This window comes from Ammodytes marinus (genome assembly GCF_949987685.1).
Source record: "Ammodytes marinus genome assembly, chromosome: 2".
Lineage (NCBI taxonomy): Eukaryota > Metazoa > Chordata > Actinopteri > Uranoscopiformes > Ammodytidae > Ammodytes > Ammodytes marinus.
In genome coordinates this window covers 3,289,151-3,309,498 of record NC_137231.1, presented here as the reverse complement: position 1 = coordinate 3,309,498, position 20,348 = coordinate 3,289,151, and the positions used below count along the sequence as shown (strand labels likewise).

The following is a 20,348-nucleotide window of genomic DNA, read 5'->3' as shown; positions in this document are numbered from 1 at the left end:
TTCAGTGTATTACTTTATTTATCAGGGACCATGTTCAAAAATAACATTGATCTCACAGAGAAAATATTCATTGTACCAGATTATAGCCGTTTGCTCATTTCCATCTGCAGTGTCTGTGCAGGTCAACACAGAATAAGATACAATACAATATGTGCATTACGTATTATTTTGTGAACAATATACGGATATCCTAATAACTAATGAAATATCCTGAATTCAAATTCAAACTTGAGTGTGTGCAGAGCTAACAGTTTGAATGAGATATTCCATCCACCTTTCGTATGGTGTGATCCCTGGACCACACATCCAGAGTTCATAGTGCATACAAGAGCATTTTTCAAGAGACAAATCTGTATTTAAAAAGGTACAGTCCACTCCCATCCCAGTCTCTCATTTAGATATGTGGAGGACTGTCCTTTGTCTCTGTCCAACGGAGAGACGAACACTTTATTAAATGTCCATTCTCCAAAAACACTGCAAGTGGATTTTTTTCAAATGAGGTCGTTAATTTCAAGAAACTCAATGTCTGACAGATGATATTAATATTAAAATGATAACATTAAATAAGTCATAAATGAATAGACTTTTTTACAAGATGAATTCAGAGTGAAATCGACATCTTCACCAACACATTGTAACAGTGTGAGTCTTATATTATTGAGGTTGACGTCATTAAATAACCCTAACCTGGACATAAGCAAAAGTTCAATTGACCATCATATTGGATTTCCATGCATTCTTATATATTTATCTTTTTAAGATTATTTTTGGCATTTTCAAGTTTTATTTGATAGTACGGAGAGAAACAGAGTTGAAATGGGGAGACAGAGAGAGGGGGGATGACATGCAGTAAAGGTCCACGGGTCGGATTTGAACCTGTGACCACTGTGACAAGGACTGAGTCCACATAGTACGCGTGCCCTACCCAACCACCCCACCAGAGAGCCCCCCAGTCACTTATTTGAAACAATGATCACACACATACTTCACATTGTCCATCATCAGTGCTTTTAATTCAGCAGTTGACAGTAAATATAGAAAACAGCAAACTGTATTGTCCTGTCTGTGGTACAGAAGATTACAGTCAGATATTCCAGCCCAAAACCATTACAGCTGAAATGCAAAAAAATATGAATGTTCTCAATAAAACATGATTAAAAACTGTCAATACAAAAACATTAATAAAGAATCCAACACAAGAGTCAGAAATACTGTTCCAGGTTAATACAGTGTGACCTGAGCATGTTAGACTTATAGCACACTAGTGGCAATATTTACCAAGCTAAAGCCTGCAAGGTCCACATGGGCTTTATACTTTCAATAGTCATTGCTTGGCATTAGACTGGAATCAATTCTTTAAGGCTGATTCTTTAGATTGAAGTACACAGTAGGCGAGAGCTGCTAGAAGGATGACTGGTTCACTTTGAACTATCCACTGCAGCATGGCACAGGGTCAGAGGCATTTCATTGAGTTCTGACAGGTTAAAGGCTGTGTTTAAGTTACCTAGATGAAGCACATTAATGATTCTGCCATTTAATACTGATATGAATACATAGAGAACATGAGGTACAGGCGTGGAGGAGAAGAGCAGGAATGGTAACAGACGTGTCACAATGTAGTGGAGGGCAAGAGGGGCATTTCCTATATGGCACAGATTATAGAAACTAACCCTGCGTTCACATACTTTTTCTTTTTACTACACTACATACTAAAGTACAGAGTGTTTAGGGCCACAGGAGACAAAAAAAAAATCAGATAAGGAAGATTTTTTTTTCATTAAGTCGAAAAATGTCAAGAATAAAGAGGAATACTCCAAAATGCAATTGGAGTTAGTGGGGCATCTGTGTCTTTTCAGCATACTACAATTGACGTGCATGTATTGGGAAATCATAAAAAAAAATCTGGCATACTAAATAGTATGGAAGTATGGGTATTGGAACTCAGGGTCTCAGAAGTCTGTTAATGTATCCACTCCTAAATACTTTCAGTTGGAATATAAAAATAGCACTGCATTTTTTTAAAGCTATTTAAGCCATCCGAGTTTAAACTTCTCCCCCAAATAAGAGGTTGGCCAATCCCAGTTTAGCAACCCTTAGATAGGAACCAGCAGGTCTTGGATTTTTAAAAACTTTTTTTTAAAAGGCTTTTTATGCATATATATATTTTTTACAAGCCTACAGTTGAAGAAATGGATCTAACTAGAACCATTAGGTATCGCTTCAGTTCTAGAAGTTTCAATGGTAGTTAAATCAACGTTAAGTATTCGGCAGCACAGTATCTCACAATTAGGTGTTGAGTTGCTTATGGAATCATGTGTGACCATACTTTCACATTCCTTTCATAATCACGTGTGAAAAAATAAATAATCCAAATGAGATACAGCAGAGACAAGCTTCAATGTATTCAAAGCTGATGCTAGCTCGAGAACTTACTGTCCACAGAGCACATTTTGTATGCAAAAATCTACGTTTGTTCATGTGTGTAACAGGGGCATCTCAGTGTGTAGGGCGGTCGACCACTCAAACTACAGGGTCGGTGGTTCGATCCCCCGTCTCCCCGCCACATGTCCAAGTGTCCCTGGGCAAAGAGACACTGAACCCTAAAAATGCTCCCGATAGTTAGCTTGCACCCTGCGTGGTAGCTGCTACTGCTATCGGTGTATGAATGTGTGCTCCAGTTGTAAGTCGCTTTGGATAAAAGCGTCTGCTAAATGACTGGTAATGTAATGAGCATGAGATGAGCTTTGTTGGTCTAAAAACAGCAGGTGGGACACAGAGTGGTTGAGAGAGATGAGGGAGGGGGGGGCAGTAGCTTGGCACAGTGGTGCATCATGGGTAGTAGGGCTGCACCATTCTCGCTTAAATGTGAATCGGGATTTTTTAGACATAAGAATTGGTGTCACAATTCTCTGATACAATTGACCCTCAAACATAACATTAAAGTGCTGGACTCCAAATTAAAAGTCTCGTCTTTCTGGACAACCACTGTATTTCAATCTTATTCATAAGTCTACGGGATGAACCTTTTGGGGCTTTAAGAAGGAATATACTGTAAAGGTAAAACATCTGTTGAGTAGTTTGTGTGAATGCTACATTAATAGCTTGTTTTGTGTGACATTGTGGAGCTAATAGTCATTTATATAGCCTATCAACTGGAACTGTTCCCAAGCAAAGAAGTGAACATTCAGTGTGACTAGGGGAATATGAGCGTGGTCATCATTTAGAAATAAGATCACATAGATATTTGAATGAATATCAGGATTCTTTAAGATGAATTGTGCAGCCCTAATGGTCAGTAGAGTTAGTTTAGTGGTCTGGAGCCTTTCCTGAAGTGGAGGGTTGAGCCTGCAGCTGCTCCAGAGGACGCAGGAACACAAGCATCACTGTGATGTTATCACTGGAGCCGGCTGCCTTAGCGTGAGACACCAACGTCCGGGCCACTCTCTGTCCAACAGCTTCCAGGGACTCAGGCAGAACTTCTCCCCCCTGGTCTGGTGCACCCTGCTGGGGTAGACCCTCCTCCTCTGGGTCCCTGGGGGTCTGCAGTGCCTCCAGGACCAGCTGAGGGACCTCTGAAGGCAGCACCGCGTCAAAGAAGCCATCGCACGCCAGCAACACGTAGTCCTCGTCCCCCGACAGCTGTGTGGTGGAGCAGTCTGCCTCTCCAGAGACGTAGGGCTTCTGGTCAAAGTCCCCTGGAGCAGAGAGTCAGTGTGTTTACATGCAGACTCATAATCGGGTAAATAAACGAATAAGACTTCAACAGGACTTGTTAAATACATGTAAACACCTTTATCCGATCTACTTCGCACACAAATCGGCACATTAACGGACAAGCAAAGTCGGATAAGAACACCTAGATAACTCGTTCATAGTCGGCATTCTACCTGCATGTATAAAGAGATCGTATTTCATATCGGAGTTCTCGTTCTGCGTTAGCTCGAGAATCCCTGCGGAGGATTTCACAAGGAAGTGGAAGGAGACGACGTAATAAATAGTAGTGTTGTTGCCGGAAAGGAACCGGACGTGGCTCTATAACCACTTGTTGAAAGGGCTACAGCGCCACCTAGCATAGCGGAGTCAGCCATGCTCCGGCCATTTATCGAGTATTTGAAAGGCCATGTATACTCAGACAATTGACGCGGTCCGTTCGAGTGGCAAGTTCGTAGATGTCTTAATCCAATCTAGTTGTCCCATGGAAACGCACTGAGAGATGGGGATGTGTGAGTTAGATACACAGCCTGAGTCAAGCCACACAATAGTCCTGCAAAGGCTTCTCACTCATCTCAGGGTGTATTCACACAGGAAAAGTCCGCTAGTTCACTTGCTTTGGTCCAGACCAAATAGAGTTTAGATTTTTTTTGTTTGGTGTGGTCCACTTTCATATTGCCCCTTTTGTAAGTGAACCAGCATTACGAAGCAAAACCACACGTGATCTGAGGTCATTCATTCATTGGACATACATTCTGGGGTGGAGAGAAGCAGGAAGAACGAAGTAAAAACTGCAAAATATATCATTGATATAATATGGGGTTAAAAATAATAAAAATACCTTCATCTAGCCTATAAATAAAGAGGAAAAACATCAAATTACTGTTGTTTCATATGGTTATAATATGTAGCCCTATGACAATGCCACGTTATGTGGGTTGTAGTCTACGATGTGAAACATCATTTTTACTGTATTTTTGCTGCTGGACGTGCGGCTCGCGAGAAGAATAGGCTCAAGCCGACACTCAGCTGATTAAGCTGTGTATCAGCTGGGTGTCAGTTCGGCGCAGTTCAGCTCCAAACTGACACAGGGATAGTATTGACGGTCCCGTACATGGGAAGCAAAATAAAAACACACACTTCTTGCGCAGCGTGAACCTGTTGGCAATGTGTGGGAGACGCTCCCCTCTCCTTCATCTGATCGCTGAACACATTCAGCATTTTTACGCGTCCTCTCGAGCAAATGTAATATATTGTTCTGGGCTCCCGGTCAAACCACAATTTATCGTCCTAACAATGGCGACAACAACACTTTCCCATAATGTGAAGCTGATGGCGATTTACTAAGGCACAGTGCCTCCTGCATTTGGGTCGGATCGAGTCCGGACAAATTCACACCACAAACGAACTGCAGCAGAGTGCGTATGGAAGCGCACTGAGACCACCTCTTCAGCTGGGTCTCGGAGCGTTTGTTTGGTCCGCCCCCGAGTGCGATTGCTGTATTCACACCTGCCTGAATGATGCGCACCGAAGGCGGATGTGCACCTGAGTTTGTTTCAACCGCACTAAACACGGCATGTGTGAATACACCCTTAGACTGTCCAACCTGACGAAGAGACACACTGAGCTGATGGGACAATGCTTTTCACACATACTGCATATATCAGCACGTTAGAGCTTAGATCGGGCCCGACCCGACCCGAGCCGAGCCCGCCAGTGTTCAAACTGTACTGCACATTACAAAACTTAAATGTCATAACATGGGGACAACCTATGAGGCTGATGCAGCACAGGATCCATAGATTGGACAAGGAATCAGTTAAAGGTGGAGTCAGCGATTCTGGAGAAAGTTTGTTGACAAAATCAGTGAATATATCTCCTCACAGTACGCTACCTGTCTGTACTGATTTTACAAAGCCTAGGCTGTGTATTAACAGCAGTTGTTTTTCCAGCGCACACACGGTCCATACAGGTAGGGGATCGTGAGGAGATATTGACCGATTTTGACAAAAAGGGATTTTGACTATTCTCCAGAATAGCCGACTCCACCTAAGGTTTATTAAGCAGTGAGGGAGCAAGGCTCCTGCAGAACATGTCTGTGGTCAGCAGAGGAAACCATACAATGAGGGTGAAGAACACAGATCAACATAAGCAGTGAAACAGTAAAGACAAATATGTTATTGAAGTGTGATTTAACACTGATCTAGGACCATATAAAATGTGTATTTTAAGTCTATAGTTAGAACTTAGACGGCTATATTATTTTTCATCTATATAACATTTAACATCATGCTATAGCAAAGTTGACCAGTAGATGGCGCCTTGCACTCACATTGACTCATTCTGGCTTGTGTAGGGAAACCTGACCATCCCTTGTTCTCAGGGAAAGCAAACCGATAGCGCTCACTAAATATGCACTGACATGGTTGTACAATTTAAGCAGGCTAATTTCATTTAGCTAGTGCTTTTAGTTGAAGGATGTGATTGACTTACCTATAGCTCTGGACACAGCGTAGGTGCCATTAACACGCCAGCAGCCCATGAAGGTGACACAGCCACCCAGGTCCTCAATCCTCTGCTTCTCATCCTGGAGGACAGACAGAGGGAGGGTCATTCTATCTGGACATGTGCAGTGACCATGTGTGTGCATACGTGTGTACTTTTGCATGTGTCTGTGCGAATATGTGTGGGAGAATGTTTGTTGCGCTTGTGTGTGTGCATGTCAACCCTACCTCTCTGTCTGGTTTGTGAGGCTCCATCAGGGTTACAGCTTGTCCCTGTCTGACCAGTAGAACCTGAGAGTCTCCCAGCCAGGCCACAGTCAGCTGCTGACCCTGGATCAGCACGGCCACTCCAGTAGTACCACTACGCAGGCGCTGACCCCCCCCCCCCCCACACACACACACACACACACGCACAGACAGATACACACACACACAACACAAACACACAAAATACACAACATTTGAATCCAGTGGTAATCCATCATGTAAAGCCAAAATAATTGATTGAATGATTAATTCAAACATATTTTCATAATATTTTGCCCTACTCTGAGGTTAGAATGTATCGTTAAACGTGATACACTACAGGCAAAGCAGTAGCCCCTTTTACACAGCCAGTGAAAGCCAGGAATATGCCGGAATTTCGGCCCTCCACCCTGCTGTATGAATGCGACCGTTGCGGAACGAGGGAAGAAAGGTGCGAGAGATTGTTCCGGGAATTTTACTACCTCGGGGGGTAGTAAGATTCCCGACACTATCAGTTCCGCCTCTCTGTTTAAATGCTCCAGCTTGTTGTTGCGGAACAGGGGGGCGTTTGACGTTCCATAGCCTACGTTCTAAACATGCGACCATGTTAGCAGTTGAAGGACGTGTGTTTAACATTAATCACGGCGGCCTGATGTCCCGTAAAAATCACCAAATAAAAGGAACGGCATATAATCTAGCTGGTCATAAGGTCCGCTGCTCAATCCAAACCCCTACGCTTCATTTTGCAGAGTTTATGAGTCTATTTCTGCTCAGGGAAAGTTGTACAATGGGAAAGCTAGGCTAGGCTAAGCTAGGCTAAGCTAAGCTAGGCTGCGACCGGATCGCCGCCGCTATTATTATTCTAAGTCTGAGCGTCCACACTTTATTTCTGTCTACAGTAACGTGACTTCACACACTGTGTGTATGTGTATGTTTATGTCTGATTGGCAGATCTCTGCCCTCACAAAGAGACTCGCTCACAGCCAACCTGTCACACAAACACACACACACAGACACAGAGGTGAAGCGGATTGATTTTGTCAGTTTGGTTAACAGTCCTAGTGATGTTGGACTCAGCGCGTAGCGAGATCAATTGGCACATCGTGGGGACAGTAAAATACGGCCCTCTTACTGCAAGCTCCAGTACTTCTGCTCTCAATTCACCGGCCAGTGTTGTTGTTGTAAAGCAGCTGACCGGCACGGCGCTAAATGTTTACGTCACACCTGACGCTGTTTACGAGCACCTCTTTCATTCCGGAGCGCTGTGTAAAAGGGGCTACTGATGCGCCAGCAGGCCGGCGTTGCTTGGTTCTGTGTAAATAACACAGAAGCAAGCAAAGCCGGCATATTGGAGTGATGTTGTTCCGTCAATATGCCGCAATCTCTGTGTAAAAGGGGCTATTGTCTTCTTTCATACTAGAATAAATAAAAAAGTCCAAAATGTACATTTAGGTGTTTATTTGACTAAACCTTGTATGTTTGCGTCGGTATATTTCTCCTATACAACCATCTTTATCGGTCAACATGAGTTTTATTTTTTCAATACTCTGAACCAATAATCTAAACATCTAAAGCACTTACATCAACCAAACTTTCCATAATCATTCTTAGCACTATTCTGAATGTTATTACAGAAGGATTTGTTCATATGTTGACAATTGTCTGATTTATGATAAAGTGTGTTCTTGAAAACATGCCTAAAAGGCACTTTAAGTCCTTTCTATAGCATTTTTCAATTTATAAAATGAATAAAGGCTGTATCTAGGGTTGCAAAGGGGTGGAAAATTACCGGCAAATTTCCGGAAACTTTCCGGAAACTTTCGCTCGGGAATTTTGGGAATATTCAAAATTGGGTATTATAGGAATTAACTAAATGGTGATCATTTAAATGATTTTTTTTCATATTCAAACAGATCTAAACACATAAACACTATATTTTTTCATAGGCAGACAGACATCCATGCAAACTAATACAATAAAAAAACATTACATTTGAACAGATTTATTTGTAAGTAGAACTTTATCAAGTTTTGATTATTTTATGAACAATCAATAATTTCACTGAACAGCAAAAATATGAATGTTGTGTAAAATATAACACATCTTTCTGACCCCAAACATTCAATAAATTAAGTAAAATGCCCCCCCCCCCCCATCCTCCCCGCCATGTGACTGAGGAATGCACAGTGCATGTAGGGGGCGTGGCCTCAGTACCCCTGCAGTAAGATGTGTGCTATGTGCAATTTGCCAAGTGTACTTGCATGAATTCAGGTTGTTTTAGTCAAGATTTTGCTCAAATATATTTTCCCCAACTATATTTATAATCACTGTTTAAGCCTCTGTAGACCTGGTCTAGTAGAAATCAATATATGATATCAAGTTGGGTGTCTCAATAAGCTTTAGAAAAAATCTGATTTGAAATTAAATGTTCATAAATATTATAAAACTTAGTTGAAATGAAAACACTGCTTTTTACTGTCTAGAACGTTTGCCTGGACTGAAATAACACAGTTAGAAGGATTTAGTGCATTTGGTTTGCTTCAAATTTAGTAAATTCCCGTTTATTCCCGTTAATTCCCAATATTCCCGTTAATTCCCATGGAAGGTTTCCAACTTTGAAAATTCCCGGAATTTTGCAACCCTAGCTGTATCCAAAATATGACACCAATATGTTGCACAAAATTGAATAAAAATGTTAATGCTGGCTTTAGCCAACATCTATAGGGGAGAACGGGGGAATGTGAGACACCCCCTGTATCTAGGCAATGGAACACATTTTTGGTCATGTGAGATATATGTTTTCAAGCCCCTCTCATTTCCCCTTGGCCATGAAAGAGAGGACCTCATGGTGATGTTGTACGCATTTCTTTTTTCACAAAAATTTATTTTTTGCATGTAAAAGTAAATTTTCTTGCTGTCAACTTAATCGATTGTTGTGCCAAAGCAAATTGATTCTGGTAGAAAAACTTATATCATACATGTTGATGAACTACCAGCATATGAAACCATGTGATGATGATAACTGAAGATTAGCCTGATTTGCTGAGAGAGGTAGTTTTTTCTCAAATTGTGGCAGTGGGGTAAAGTGAGACAAATGATAGCTCTTAACTATGGATAGTGTTTTTTAATGTAGAGAGAGTCGTGTCCCTGGCATATAGAAGCTATACACGTTTATTTTGCTAGAAAAACCAGCAGAGCACAAATCTTTCCCCAGAAAAAGTGGCGGGTGGTCTCAATAACTTAAATTGGCGAGTGTTATATTTGAGCCCTGCACGACACTCTCCGCTGATCACAGTGATGGTGCCGCGGAGACACCTTTCATGTTATGTTGTCTTCTAACTTTATAACTTGCGTGTGGGTATTTTGACAGCAAATGTTATAGACTACGTATACGTGAAGTGGAGCCGTGACGTCAGCGTTACCAGGGAAAATGGTTTCGGTGTTAACAAGAAACCAAAACCGTTGTTTTCCAAAAAATGCTCCCTGGGAGTAGATCTCAAAAACTTGCGGTTGCACGCCTGCGTTTGCTGTTTTCATGTAAATGAAATAGTGCAACCTGCATTGTCTTTCATTAAATGTAATCTGTGTGTATCTGTGTGTATCTGTGTGTATCTGTGTGTATCTGTGTGTATCTGTGTATCTGTGTATCTGTGTATGTGTGTGTGTGTGTGTGTGTGTGTGTGTGTGTGTGTGTGTGTGTGTGTGTGTGTGTGTGTGTGTGTGTGTGTGTGTGTGTGTGTGTGTGTGTGTGTGTGTGTGTGTGTGTGTGTGTGTGTGTGTGTGTGTGTGTGTGTGTGTGTGTGTGTGTGTGTGTGTGTGTGTGTGTGTGTGTGTGTGTGTGTGTGTGTGTGTGTGTGTGTGTGTGTGTGTGTGTGTGTGTGTGTGTGTGTGTGTGTGTGTGTGTGTGTGTGTGTGTGTGTGTGTGTGTGTGTGTGTGTGTGTGTGTGTGTGTGTGTGTAACAGTTTGATCTGTGTGTATGTGGGGCTGCTCCAGTACCTCTCTCCTGGCCTTGCCTCTGAACATCTCATCAGTGTGCCTGAATGCGTCTTTGAAGGCGCTTGCTGCATCGCTGTGCAGTGTACTCTGTTTACTCAGACACACATGCAGGTGAGTGGCAGCGTAGGTGGCAGCGTCCAGCCCTCCATGGCCGTCAAACACAGCGTAGTATGCACAGTGCTCTCCCTCCTGTATCAAGGGACAGAGAGAGAAAGATAAATACATCATATAATGCACACTAGTTTGGTTAAAGGTGAAGTAAGCGATTTATTTATGTTAATGTAAGTGTTAAAATCGCTCTTTTTTCATACAGTGATCACTTATATAGTGTGCGCGTTTCATAAAGCCGATCTCTCAGTCACTCGCTCTGCATGTAATCGGCAAATAAACTTTTCGAGGATACCACTACTGATAAAGAATCAGAAGAGAGAACGCTACAAACCGGCACCCGTCTCACTGCCGGTGCACGTGCAGAGCGACAGATGGGTCAATGTGTATGCGCCTACAATGGCGGAGCAGGTAAAAATCCTTCCCAATGCAGGGTTCTCAACTTTTGGAAATTGTTTAGAGTGAGACAGAAGTGGATTTCCCATGCAAGCGCGCGAAGCGCGCGAGCAAAATTTTATTGTGTGTTTATTTATTAATTTAAAGCATAATAATGGTTTTTAGTTCAGTTCAATATAATTTCTTTGTTTTAGTTCAAATATAGCCTATTGTAGTAATTTTATGATGAAAGTATAACTGGATTAATACCAAATGCCAGACTAGTGAGATGGGTGTAGGCCTAGGGTAGTTCTTCGGGGTAGTTATTTCAGTAAAACTCTTAGTTCAGTTCAGCAAATATGGATACTGGATATTACTGATGCTCGCTGTTGTAGCTTCGAGTGGCAGATTTTGAGGCCTTCAGGATAGGGGTTTTCTGGCTCCCACTTGAAGCACTGTGGCTCCACACCAGCCATTTAGACCATCATAATGGACGACAATGTTGCTTCTAGGGCTAGTCTGTTTCTGGTGCTGGTGAAGACCAACCATGGAGAAGACTCTTTCGGCGTCCGCATTTGAATGTGGGAGCACTAAAACCAACTTGGCCCCTCAACTAGTAGGTGAAAAATTGAAAAGCAAGTGCAAAACAAAAGCATTATTAGCTATGTCTTATGGGCTTCATGAGGGGCCTCTAACGCCCCCACACACATACAGGAATAAACTTTCTACATGTAAATTATATACTGTTCATAAAAAGTAGCTTTCCACCCTGTATCTGTTGCAATGGGCCCCTCCATCATATAACATGGGTCTGCAGACCAATCTTCTGAAATGTTTTTACAGTTGCAGAGTAAAGAGTGCTGCCTGTTTAAGAAAAATAATGTTCCTTCTGCAGCTCAAGATTTGATTTAAATCTAAATTTTCCAGATTGATTTTTCAGATTGATGCATTTTACTTTAAAACTGTACCAATTTTCTTCCAGGGGGGCATGCCCTCGGACCCCCCAACAAGGTACAGGATATCTCCCACAGTATCCCAAAATCCTGTGGGAAACACTGACTCCCTTAATATGTTTATGCCAGTAAACGTATGTATCTTTGCGGAAAAGTCACTGACTGGATAGGGAGGGGGGCGGGGGGGCTTTAAGAGTCTGGGCCTATTATCTCATAATCCGTCTATGAACCAACTAGTTTCCACAATCTTTTTTATTTTTGCGGGGAGCATGCACAAGCATTATTCATAGAAAAAAATTAAAAATAAATGTGGGGGGCCCCACACAGGGTCTTGAAACGGGCCCCGAGATCGTTAGGACCGCCCCTGCACGCTTGTCGTGTAGCCTGACGAAACGCTGCGCCTTCTCTCTGCCCGCTCGGCTCTCGCAGAATGCATTAGTGGGCGCAACAAACGCCACGGCCCGTGTGAAACGGCCTTAACTACTGAACGAAGGAAATCAAATTAGTTTTTCCCCAAAAAAACGAATGAGTTTTTCCCCAAAAAACGGGACAAATTGTGTACCGGGAGAGATTTTTCTTTGTGAATGTGTGAATTGCCTGAAATGCGTGTGTCTCACTCTCATTGCGTGAGGGTTGAGAACCCTGCCAATGTCTGTTTTGATAGTTTTTAATCATGTCTGATCACACTTACAGATCTGAGATGATGCTAGATAACTCGCTGCTTGAAGACCGCAGTGCATTAATGTGGTGACGTGGGGACAAGGGAGGGGACTGCTAACTGCAGGAAGTTAGCTAAACTGACCATTCTGCTTACTGAACCTTTAAGCACAGTTTGGTTGGGGTCAACACAGTAACCCTAGATCTGGCTTGCGTTACCTCTTCCGACACTGCCTTGACTTGGTAGGTGGGGTTTATGCTGGACATGGATAGTGGTCAGTGTACAGTCTATGGGTCAGAGTCTATGAACTGCGCTGGCCTCAGCATCTTCTTAACTATGGTGACATCATAGCAGCAGGACACAGTGTAGTCCGCTGATGTATCCAATGAAAAGGAACAACACCACACCATAAACAAAGAGTCTTGTGTTTTCTCTAAACTCAAGACTCTTGTCGAGGTTATGATTCTGAGAAATGATTCTGTCAACCAATCAACGGACTGCAGTGTGTAGCTCCACCCCTTTTTGGGACCACTTGGCACCCCCAGACAAGGGGTGACAAAAATAGGTGAAGCTCGGTTTACTTATGTTGGTACTCTTCCCCAACTTTTGACAGTGGAAACGCAAACCATCAGTGCATAGCTCAGTGATAATAACAAGAGAAAAAAAGGCAGTTCAAGTGCTGTACCTTGATTCCAAAGAGCTGGTTGAAGTGAGCCAGAGCCAAATGTTTGTCCTCCATCTTCCTCCTGGTGTTCTTGATGGCGTGAACGGAGCAGTGGAGGAAAGGAGAGGGGGAGGAGCTGGGGAGGAGGAGCTCGGGGACCTTACGGTGCCATGTCCGGGCCACGTCTATCAACTGGTTCAGGAAGAGGCGTTGGACTCCCTCTGACTCAAGTACTGACAGTTAGACCAAACAAGACAGACACAGTAAATGAACAAGAGCAACAACTGCTCACAGCAGACATTTAACAGGGTTAGCATTGGGCTGTGTATGGACCTCAACCATAGATAGTATATAAAAGACCTCGACATGGAGCAGGTGACGTGATGATGTGTGTCATGAGACAGGTGTTACTAGTGCCTCGTTTCCACAGAGTAGAGCAGGTCGGGTCGGAGCGGCTCAGAGCGGGACAGCTCACTTTTAAGAATCTCTGTGGTGTTTCCACCGCCGACCCTACCCTTACTGGTAGGGCGGGGTTTAGGCTGGACTGCGATAGCCGCCGCCAGAATGTGGGTGAAACTATCGGGCTGTGGAACAACTGTGGTCAAGCCAGCGGTCTCTCGTTTTTGCTTGGTCAAACCAGCCGCTTCTTTATTTATTCCCCCCGTGTTGTTGTGAGCACAGAGACGGCTCGGTGCAACTGATACGTGACATCGTAGCAGTGGGACACAGTGTAGCCAACTGATTAATTTAATGACGAGGAAAAACACCACACAATAACCAGTGCTGCGCTCACATTTTCGCCAAAACACAAGACTCTCTTCACTCTAGCCGAGGTGACTAGGCCTACACACGGCGGAAATGATTCTTTCTACCAACTGTGGTCAAGCCAGCGGTCTCTCGTTTTTGCTTGGTCAAACCAGCCGCTTCTTTATTTATTCCCCGTGTTGTTGTGAGCGTGTATGTACTACTATCTATGGCGTAAACACACAGAGACGGTGAGATGACTACACATGGCGGAAATGATTCTTTCGACCAATCAAATGACGGCAGTGTGTAGCTCCGCCTTTTCGGCACCCTTTCAGGCGGCTAGTACCCCTACGGAGGAGTACTGAGATTAGGAGCGGCTCAGAGCGGTTAGGTGCGCTTAAACCGTACCCTACCCAACTTTTGGCAAATGAAAAGCCAAACTACCCGGACCGAACCACTCCGATCCGACCCGCTCTACTCGGTGGAAACGAGGCATAGGTGTGGTAGATTTGTCCAGTGTTCATTCATTGAGACTTTTTTTTTTAAAGTGACCAAACTTTTATTGACTCAAAGAACATAAAATGTTTGTCAAACCCCCAAACGTTCTCCTCCCTGGAGGCAGCCACCAGGCTATGTTTATGACTTCACACCTTTCAACACAGCTGACTGTCCTTCTTCTCTGAAGCCATTGGCCAGAAATGGCTGTAAAGCAGTGACATCACCTTGCTGTATGACTCTTCTCCTGCTATGTGTGGACTCCCTTATTCCATCTCTCTCTCTCACTACCAACCCTCCAAGGACTAGAACCCCGACACAGCAACTAACAGTGTGTACAAACGTCTGGTATCGGATGAAGATAAGATAAGAATATCCTTTAAAAGCCACTGGGCAGTCATATCAATGGGGCTAGACTAAATATTAGAGACTCATCCTGCGATCCAATACCCATACTTCCCTGCTATTTAGTAGTGGTCGGATTTAGCATGCTTAAAAATACCCGGATGCCTGCTATTTTGGCGATTCTGACCTACAATCCAGTGCACACCAGAAGTGACGTCACATCGACGAAGCGTCCATATGAAAACAACCGGGGATGAGACGGATATATGCAAGAGGCAAGATCAAGGTGTAATTTTGTAGTATGTACAGCTGAAAGAGTATGCGATTAGGATGGCAGGGTCAGTATAACACTATACAACACTAGGAACTGTAGCAGCATGAATGTAAAGACTCACAGACTAGTGGCTCCTCCTGGTTGTCTTCCTGTGGGCAGTGGAAAGGTGAGAGGTCCTGGAGCAGCAGCTGGGACAGAGCTGCCTGGCACAGGAGGGCACTGAGGCCTGGGGGAGCAGTCCTAAAGACACACACACATTACTACATGCTGGAAAATGATCCACCTCACTAGCATAACCCACTGTTCATCAAGCACTGGTCAGTGTTTTATCTCAACATTAGTTTGAATTTATGTTTTGTTTTTTTCTAAAATCGGTCGTGTAAAAGCTTTAGAAACTAATATGTTGTAAAACATCAAATAAAGATTTTAAGTCTGGCTTTAAACATCTAGACCTTGAGATGCAGAAAAAGTTACATTTGCCAAAATTTGGATATTTATTCAAACACTTCTGATTTTTTTTTTAATATATATTATATAAAAACTATTCTTTAAATGTATACTTTAAAATTTAAATATTTTGGAGAACGTTTGTTGACAAATAACTTTTTGTCAAAATCAGTGAATATCTCCTCACTCCCTTCCCTTTACAGAATGACATTCATGTTGCAGGGCAGCCTGGGTTTAGGAAACAGGAAGTGGGTAGAACAATGCTGGTTCTACAAACAGGATATGAACCGTCTTCCTGAAAGGGCAAACTGCTGAAGAACAACTATACACAAGCCAGGACTCAGACCTCACTCAGGTTTGGAATTTTCCATGTTCCTATTTCAAACATGCACCTTGTATGGAGTGCTGGCAAACAGGTATGTTGCTAGCTACGGTGGGCCCCTTTTTACACACTATTACAGAGCCTAGGCTGTGTATTAACACCAAATTTGATTTATCCGGTGCACACACAGTTCAGACAGGTATAAGATCCCGAGGAGATATTCACTGATTTTTTGAAAACAAGCATTCTCCAGAATGACTGACGCCACCTTTAATGCCCACTCCCACTTAATGCTGCATTCTGGGGAATGACAGGTCAAAGCATCAGCACTGTACAATGTACATATTCCACAATCCCCCACTACAGACTATCGTTTGGGTTTACAGTAAGATGAAAATCAAGTCCTCCTGTGCAAGGTTCCAACTAATTGTATGACATTATAAATCATCATCATCATCATCACAGAGCTAGTCATTTGAAGCTCTGCTGTTGATACTCCCAGATTTCCTTTTTAAATGTGCACTGTGTAACTTTGTGTGTGTCAGAGAAAGGAAATGTGTAGGCTATATTCTCATAACTGAAAAAACAAACTTTTCTCACAGGAAAAAATTGGAACCCTGGGAACACTGTTTGAAGTGAGATAGCTAACATAAAAGTTACTGTTTCACTGTTGTTGTTTACAGCAGCAGGGCCCACAGTTTGGTTTACAAACATATTCTAGTTCTTAAGTTTGGTCCCAGGTGCCTCAAAATAATTTTGTCTGGATTTATGATGATAAAATTGTGCAATACTAAGAATGACATTACATTTTGTAAAGCAACTGCAGGCTCTACCTATAACAGTTAACAGAGAGTATTATTCTGCAGTGTTACAACCATGCATAGAGTGACTGAGCCCGGCAAGCACAGAGCTGTCAGGAATGTGTGGAATGTAGCCAGGATGGGCAAATAACTACTCCTGCATTCACTCCACTGACACCACAGCTTAATCTGTGTGGTGCAATACATCACAGCAGTATTTAATACAATGGACTCTGTAATGTGCTGTGAAGGGATGGGAACAGCCATCTGTAGACACACTGAAGTCATTTCTTCTTTCTCCCCGCTTTGAAAAAAAGTGTATATACATGCAGCACATTCCCCTAAACCATATTCATTTTAGAAACCCGGCTTGCTTGAATCAGTTGAAGTGTGCTTTTATATCTGGCCTCAGTGGCCTGGCTGTTACCTTAGCTGTCTGCTGTCTTTTTGTAAATGCATGTTTCCTTGTGAGAAAAAAAAACAGCTTTCTCTAGTGCGCACCAGTGTCTGGGACTGTGTTCAAAGCCACCCAACCCAACACCAAGGGTTTAGAGGCTCCAGGGTTGGTTTCAACCCACAAAGCTGGTGTGACTCAGGCCCTGTTTCCACCTGGGATTATGATGTGATTTTGGTATTCTGATCACAAGTGGCCAGCTCTCAGTCCGTGTGTTCACACCTGTCTGTCCACATGTGACTTCTTTGTCCAGCTGTGATCAGACACCATTTACCCACTCAGTATGTAAATCAACACGTACATCATTTCCGTTTGCATTTCTGTTTTTAACCGGTGGGGTTCAAACAAGTAAACATACAGGGCTGTACAGTGCCACAGTTTTAATCGCATTTGCTATTAAAATTCATTACGTGCGAAGATAATTACAAGTCTAAGTTGAAGAGATAGGCTACTGTCTCATTTAGACAAGGAGGAGCGATGCACTACACTGCTTAGAGGGCTCTACATACACTCGCCAAATGCGGGTAAATATCGTAGATAGCATATAAAAGTAAAAACTCTTAGGCGAGTAGGTTATTACGCCACTTTGGCTGGTGAAAGATGTGTGTTTGCCGGGCGGCTTTTCTAACGTCTGATACACTCTTGTCACCAGCACCAGAACACGGCTTTATATGCAGTTAAGTTACTGCTTGTGCGAACAGAATATTGCCTGTGCGCCTTCACATTAAAAGCCTGTTACTTCACATTAAAAGCCTGTTACTATCGTGAGTTGACTTTTATTTTTAAGTAGATAAGAACAGGAAGTTGTTGCCTTGCAGCTCTCCAGTCAATAGCAGAGATTTCCGTGTTTTCAGATTTACGCAGTGAAATGAAACCAGAGGACAGAAAGCTTGTCATTTGCAATACTGGCGGATGCAACTAACATTCACGAGGCTTCTATAAAAGCTGCATGAACGCCAGTGATGCATTTTCAACGTATTTCCGCTCAGGCAGGTGGCGGCAGTTGAGTAGGAGGTCCCTAATGTGGACAAAAGTCACTTTGCTGTTTCCACTACTATTTGAATGTGGACACATCGGACACAAGCGACGTAAACCACCTCCGAATGTGTTTTTTGTGATCCGATCTCAATGCGTCTTGAGAGTGTTTCCACCTGTAGTTAGATCTGTCTTCATGTGATCAGATCACAAAAACCACATGTTAAAGACAAGTGGAAACGGGGTCAGTCGACTAAATCACGTCCTGTTTGCTGTCTTGGCTCCTAAATGGTGGATGGAACTCTCCATTAACATCAGATCAGCTGACAGTTTACACATCTTCCGCCGCAGCCTTAAAACACATCTCTTCAGACTGCACTTTGACTAAAAAAATTAAAATAAATTGTACTTGTTACATCTCCATGTAGCACTTACATGTGTCACTTTGTAGTTTGGTTTATTTTAAGCTATAGTACGTACATGATTTTGTTGTTCTGAGTTTGTACCTTCATTGTTGAATGCACTTAATGGAAGTCGCTTTGGATAAAAGGGTCAGCTAAATAGAATGTAATGTAACGTAATGTAATGTAATGTGTGAACAGCCCTTAGTGTGCAGTGGTACCTGTCTGCCAGCAGCCTCTGGCCCAGCTCAAGGCTCTCTCCATGCAGCTCCTCCACAGTGACTCTGCGGCTCAGAGGGGTGGCAGGCAGCGGGCAGCCGGGCTCCAGAGAGCAGGGGAGCTCCTCCAGCAACCGGCCCAGGAACACCCCAGCCTCCTCCATCACACCCTGGGGGACTACAGCCAGAGGAAGGGGGCGTCAGATTTCACTCTGCCACTCTGGAAATGATAGAAAAAATATAGTTACACATCTCCGTAGGCTATCACTCACAAATGAATCAATATATTATTACACCACTATTAGGACACAACTGGAGTCATAACAACGCACAGAGCCTATCTAGAAGGCTACACCTGCTGATGCTGTAACTGTCTTACTGTGTCAATCCTTGCCTATACTTTTCCAGACGATATTCTGATTTACTTCGTTAAAATGAGCCTAAGCCCAAATGCTCTATACCTACTGAATATTGTATTGTCTCGTTATTTGACTTAGCCTACATCAACAATGTGTTCACGTATGTTATGTGGCTTCCCTTAACACATAGCCTGCAATAGCCAAGAAGCAACCACTTGTGTAACTTTTTGGTTGTTTGTTAATTCAGCTGAAAATATATGAGCACAACATGGAAGGGACACGGCTGTAAACGAGGCAAGCAGTTACAGCAGTATTATGACGTGAAATTCAAAAGATATGAACATAGAATTTTAAAAAAACAACCACGAGAAGGCCTACTGCAACATAGTTCTACAACAGAGAGGCTGTAGCCTTCGACAAGATGCTTATAACGTAGGCTGCCTGCTACACATTCAGTCATCACATTCAAAACACGAACAAATGGCACGATTTGACGAGTGACCGTGTGGTGATACACATTGCGTTGTGTGTTCTCCCCGTTAGTGTTGAAGAGAGGCAGAGTTCCCAAGGCGGGCACATTAACGTTACACTGTCACACACAGACTGTCAACCAACCTCAAAGTGCGCTAAATAATGCCTGAGTTAGTTTAGGTAAAGTAGTAGGCCTATTAAGACCGTTAGTACATCTTACCCGAGTTAGCTAACTGGAAAGAGTCCCTTAGCACAGCACGCATACACACTACAGACTAGACAGAAACACGCCCTGTCGACCTGGACAAAGTCAACAGTCGTTCATTAATGGACAACTGCGCAGCTAGGCCCGATGGTTAAGCACTGACGGGAACTGTACATTATTAATGTACACTATCAATAATGTTTGGAGATCTACGCTATGCTCGTCACCCCCTATTGGACTACTCTCTTCACGTCATCACACTAACTCCTCCCACTACTGTTGATTTAAAGGAACATACCAATATCTTTAGGCTACGTCAAAGGATGGCAAATAATAAATAAATGTTTTACTCAGCTACCAAGGATTGTCAGGCCATTCATTAATATTACAAGGGAACACAAAAGGTAAACACTGATCTTTGATAGGGCTACAACTTAATAAGTTTGAATTTGTATTAATCTGCTACTTATTTCATCGATTAACCGACTTTTCTATGATCATGTGTGACATTTGCCAAATTGAAATTTGTAGTTTTATATGACTATCAGTCTAAAATCCCCCAAAGGATTCATTTGGCCATTTTGGAAAATTACAAAGCGATTGAAATGGTAAATGGTCT

The 20,348-nt window shown here is 42.9% G+C and overlaps 1 protein-coding gene across 1 annotated transcript; it reads right to left on the bottom strand.

Annotated features, from left to right (window-relative positions):
* Positions 1-997: 997 nt before the first annotated feature.
* ppm1f (protein phosphatase, Mg2+/Mn2+ dependent, 1F) lies at positions 998-19,847 on the bottom strand. Its single transcript, XM_080042337.1, has 8 exons — positions 19,745-19,847; positions 18,698-18,914; positions 15,199-15,317; positions 13,238-13,449; positions 10,459-10,647; positions 6,444-6,587; positions 6,205-6,298; positions 998-3,695 (listed from the first exon to the last, which is right to left on the bottom strand). Exons 2-8 carry the CDS (start codon positions 18,856-18,858, stop codon positions 3,307-3,309), a joined length of 1,308 nt encoding a protein of 435 aa, XP_079898463.1. The 5' UTR covers positions 18,859-18,914; positions 19,745-19,847; the 3' UTR covers positions 998-3,306.
* Between the last annotated feature and the right edge of the window lie 501 nt (positions 19,848-20,348).

What these genes read in the sequence shown, in the direction of transcription:
- ppm1f (XM_080042337.1), bottom strand. Translation starts at nt 18,858, where the DNA reads ATGGAGGAGGCTGGGGTGTTCCTGGGCCGGTTGCTGGAGGAGCTCCCC. An exon ending in CAGAGGCTGCTGGCAGACAG is followed by an intron (nt 15,318 to 18,697) that starts GTACCACTGCAC and finishes GTGTGTCTTTAG; the next exon opens with GACTGCTCCCCCAGGCCTCA. An exon ending in CTCACAAACCAGACAGAGAG is followed by an intron (nt 6,299 to 6,443) that starts GTAGGGTTGACA and finishes TCTGTCCTCCAG; the next exon opens with GATGAGAAGCAGAGGATTGA.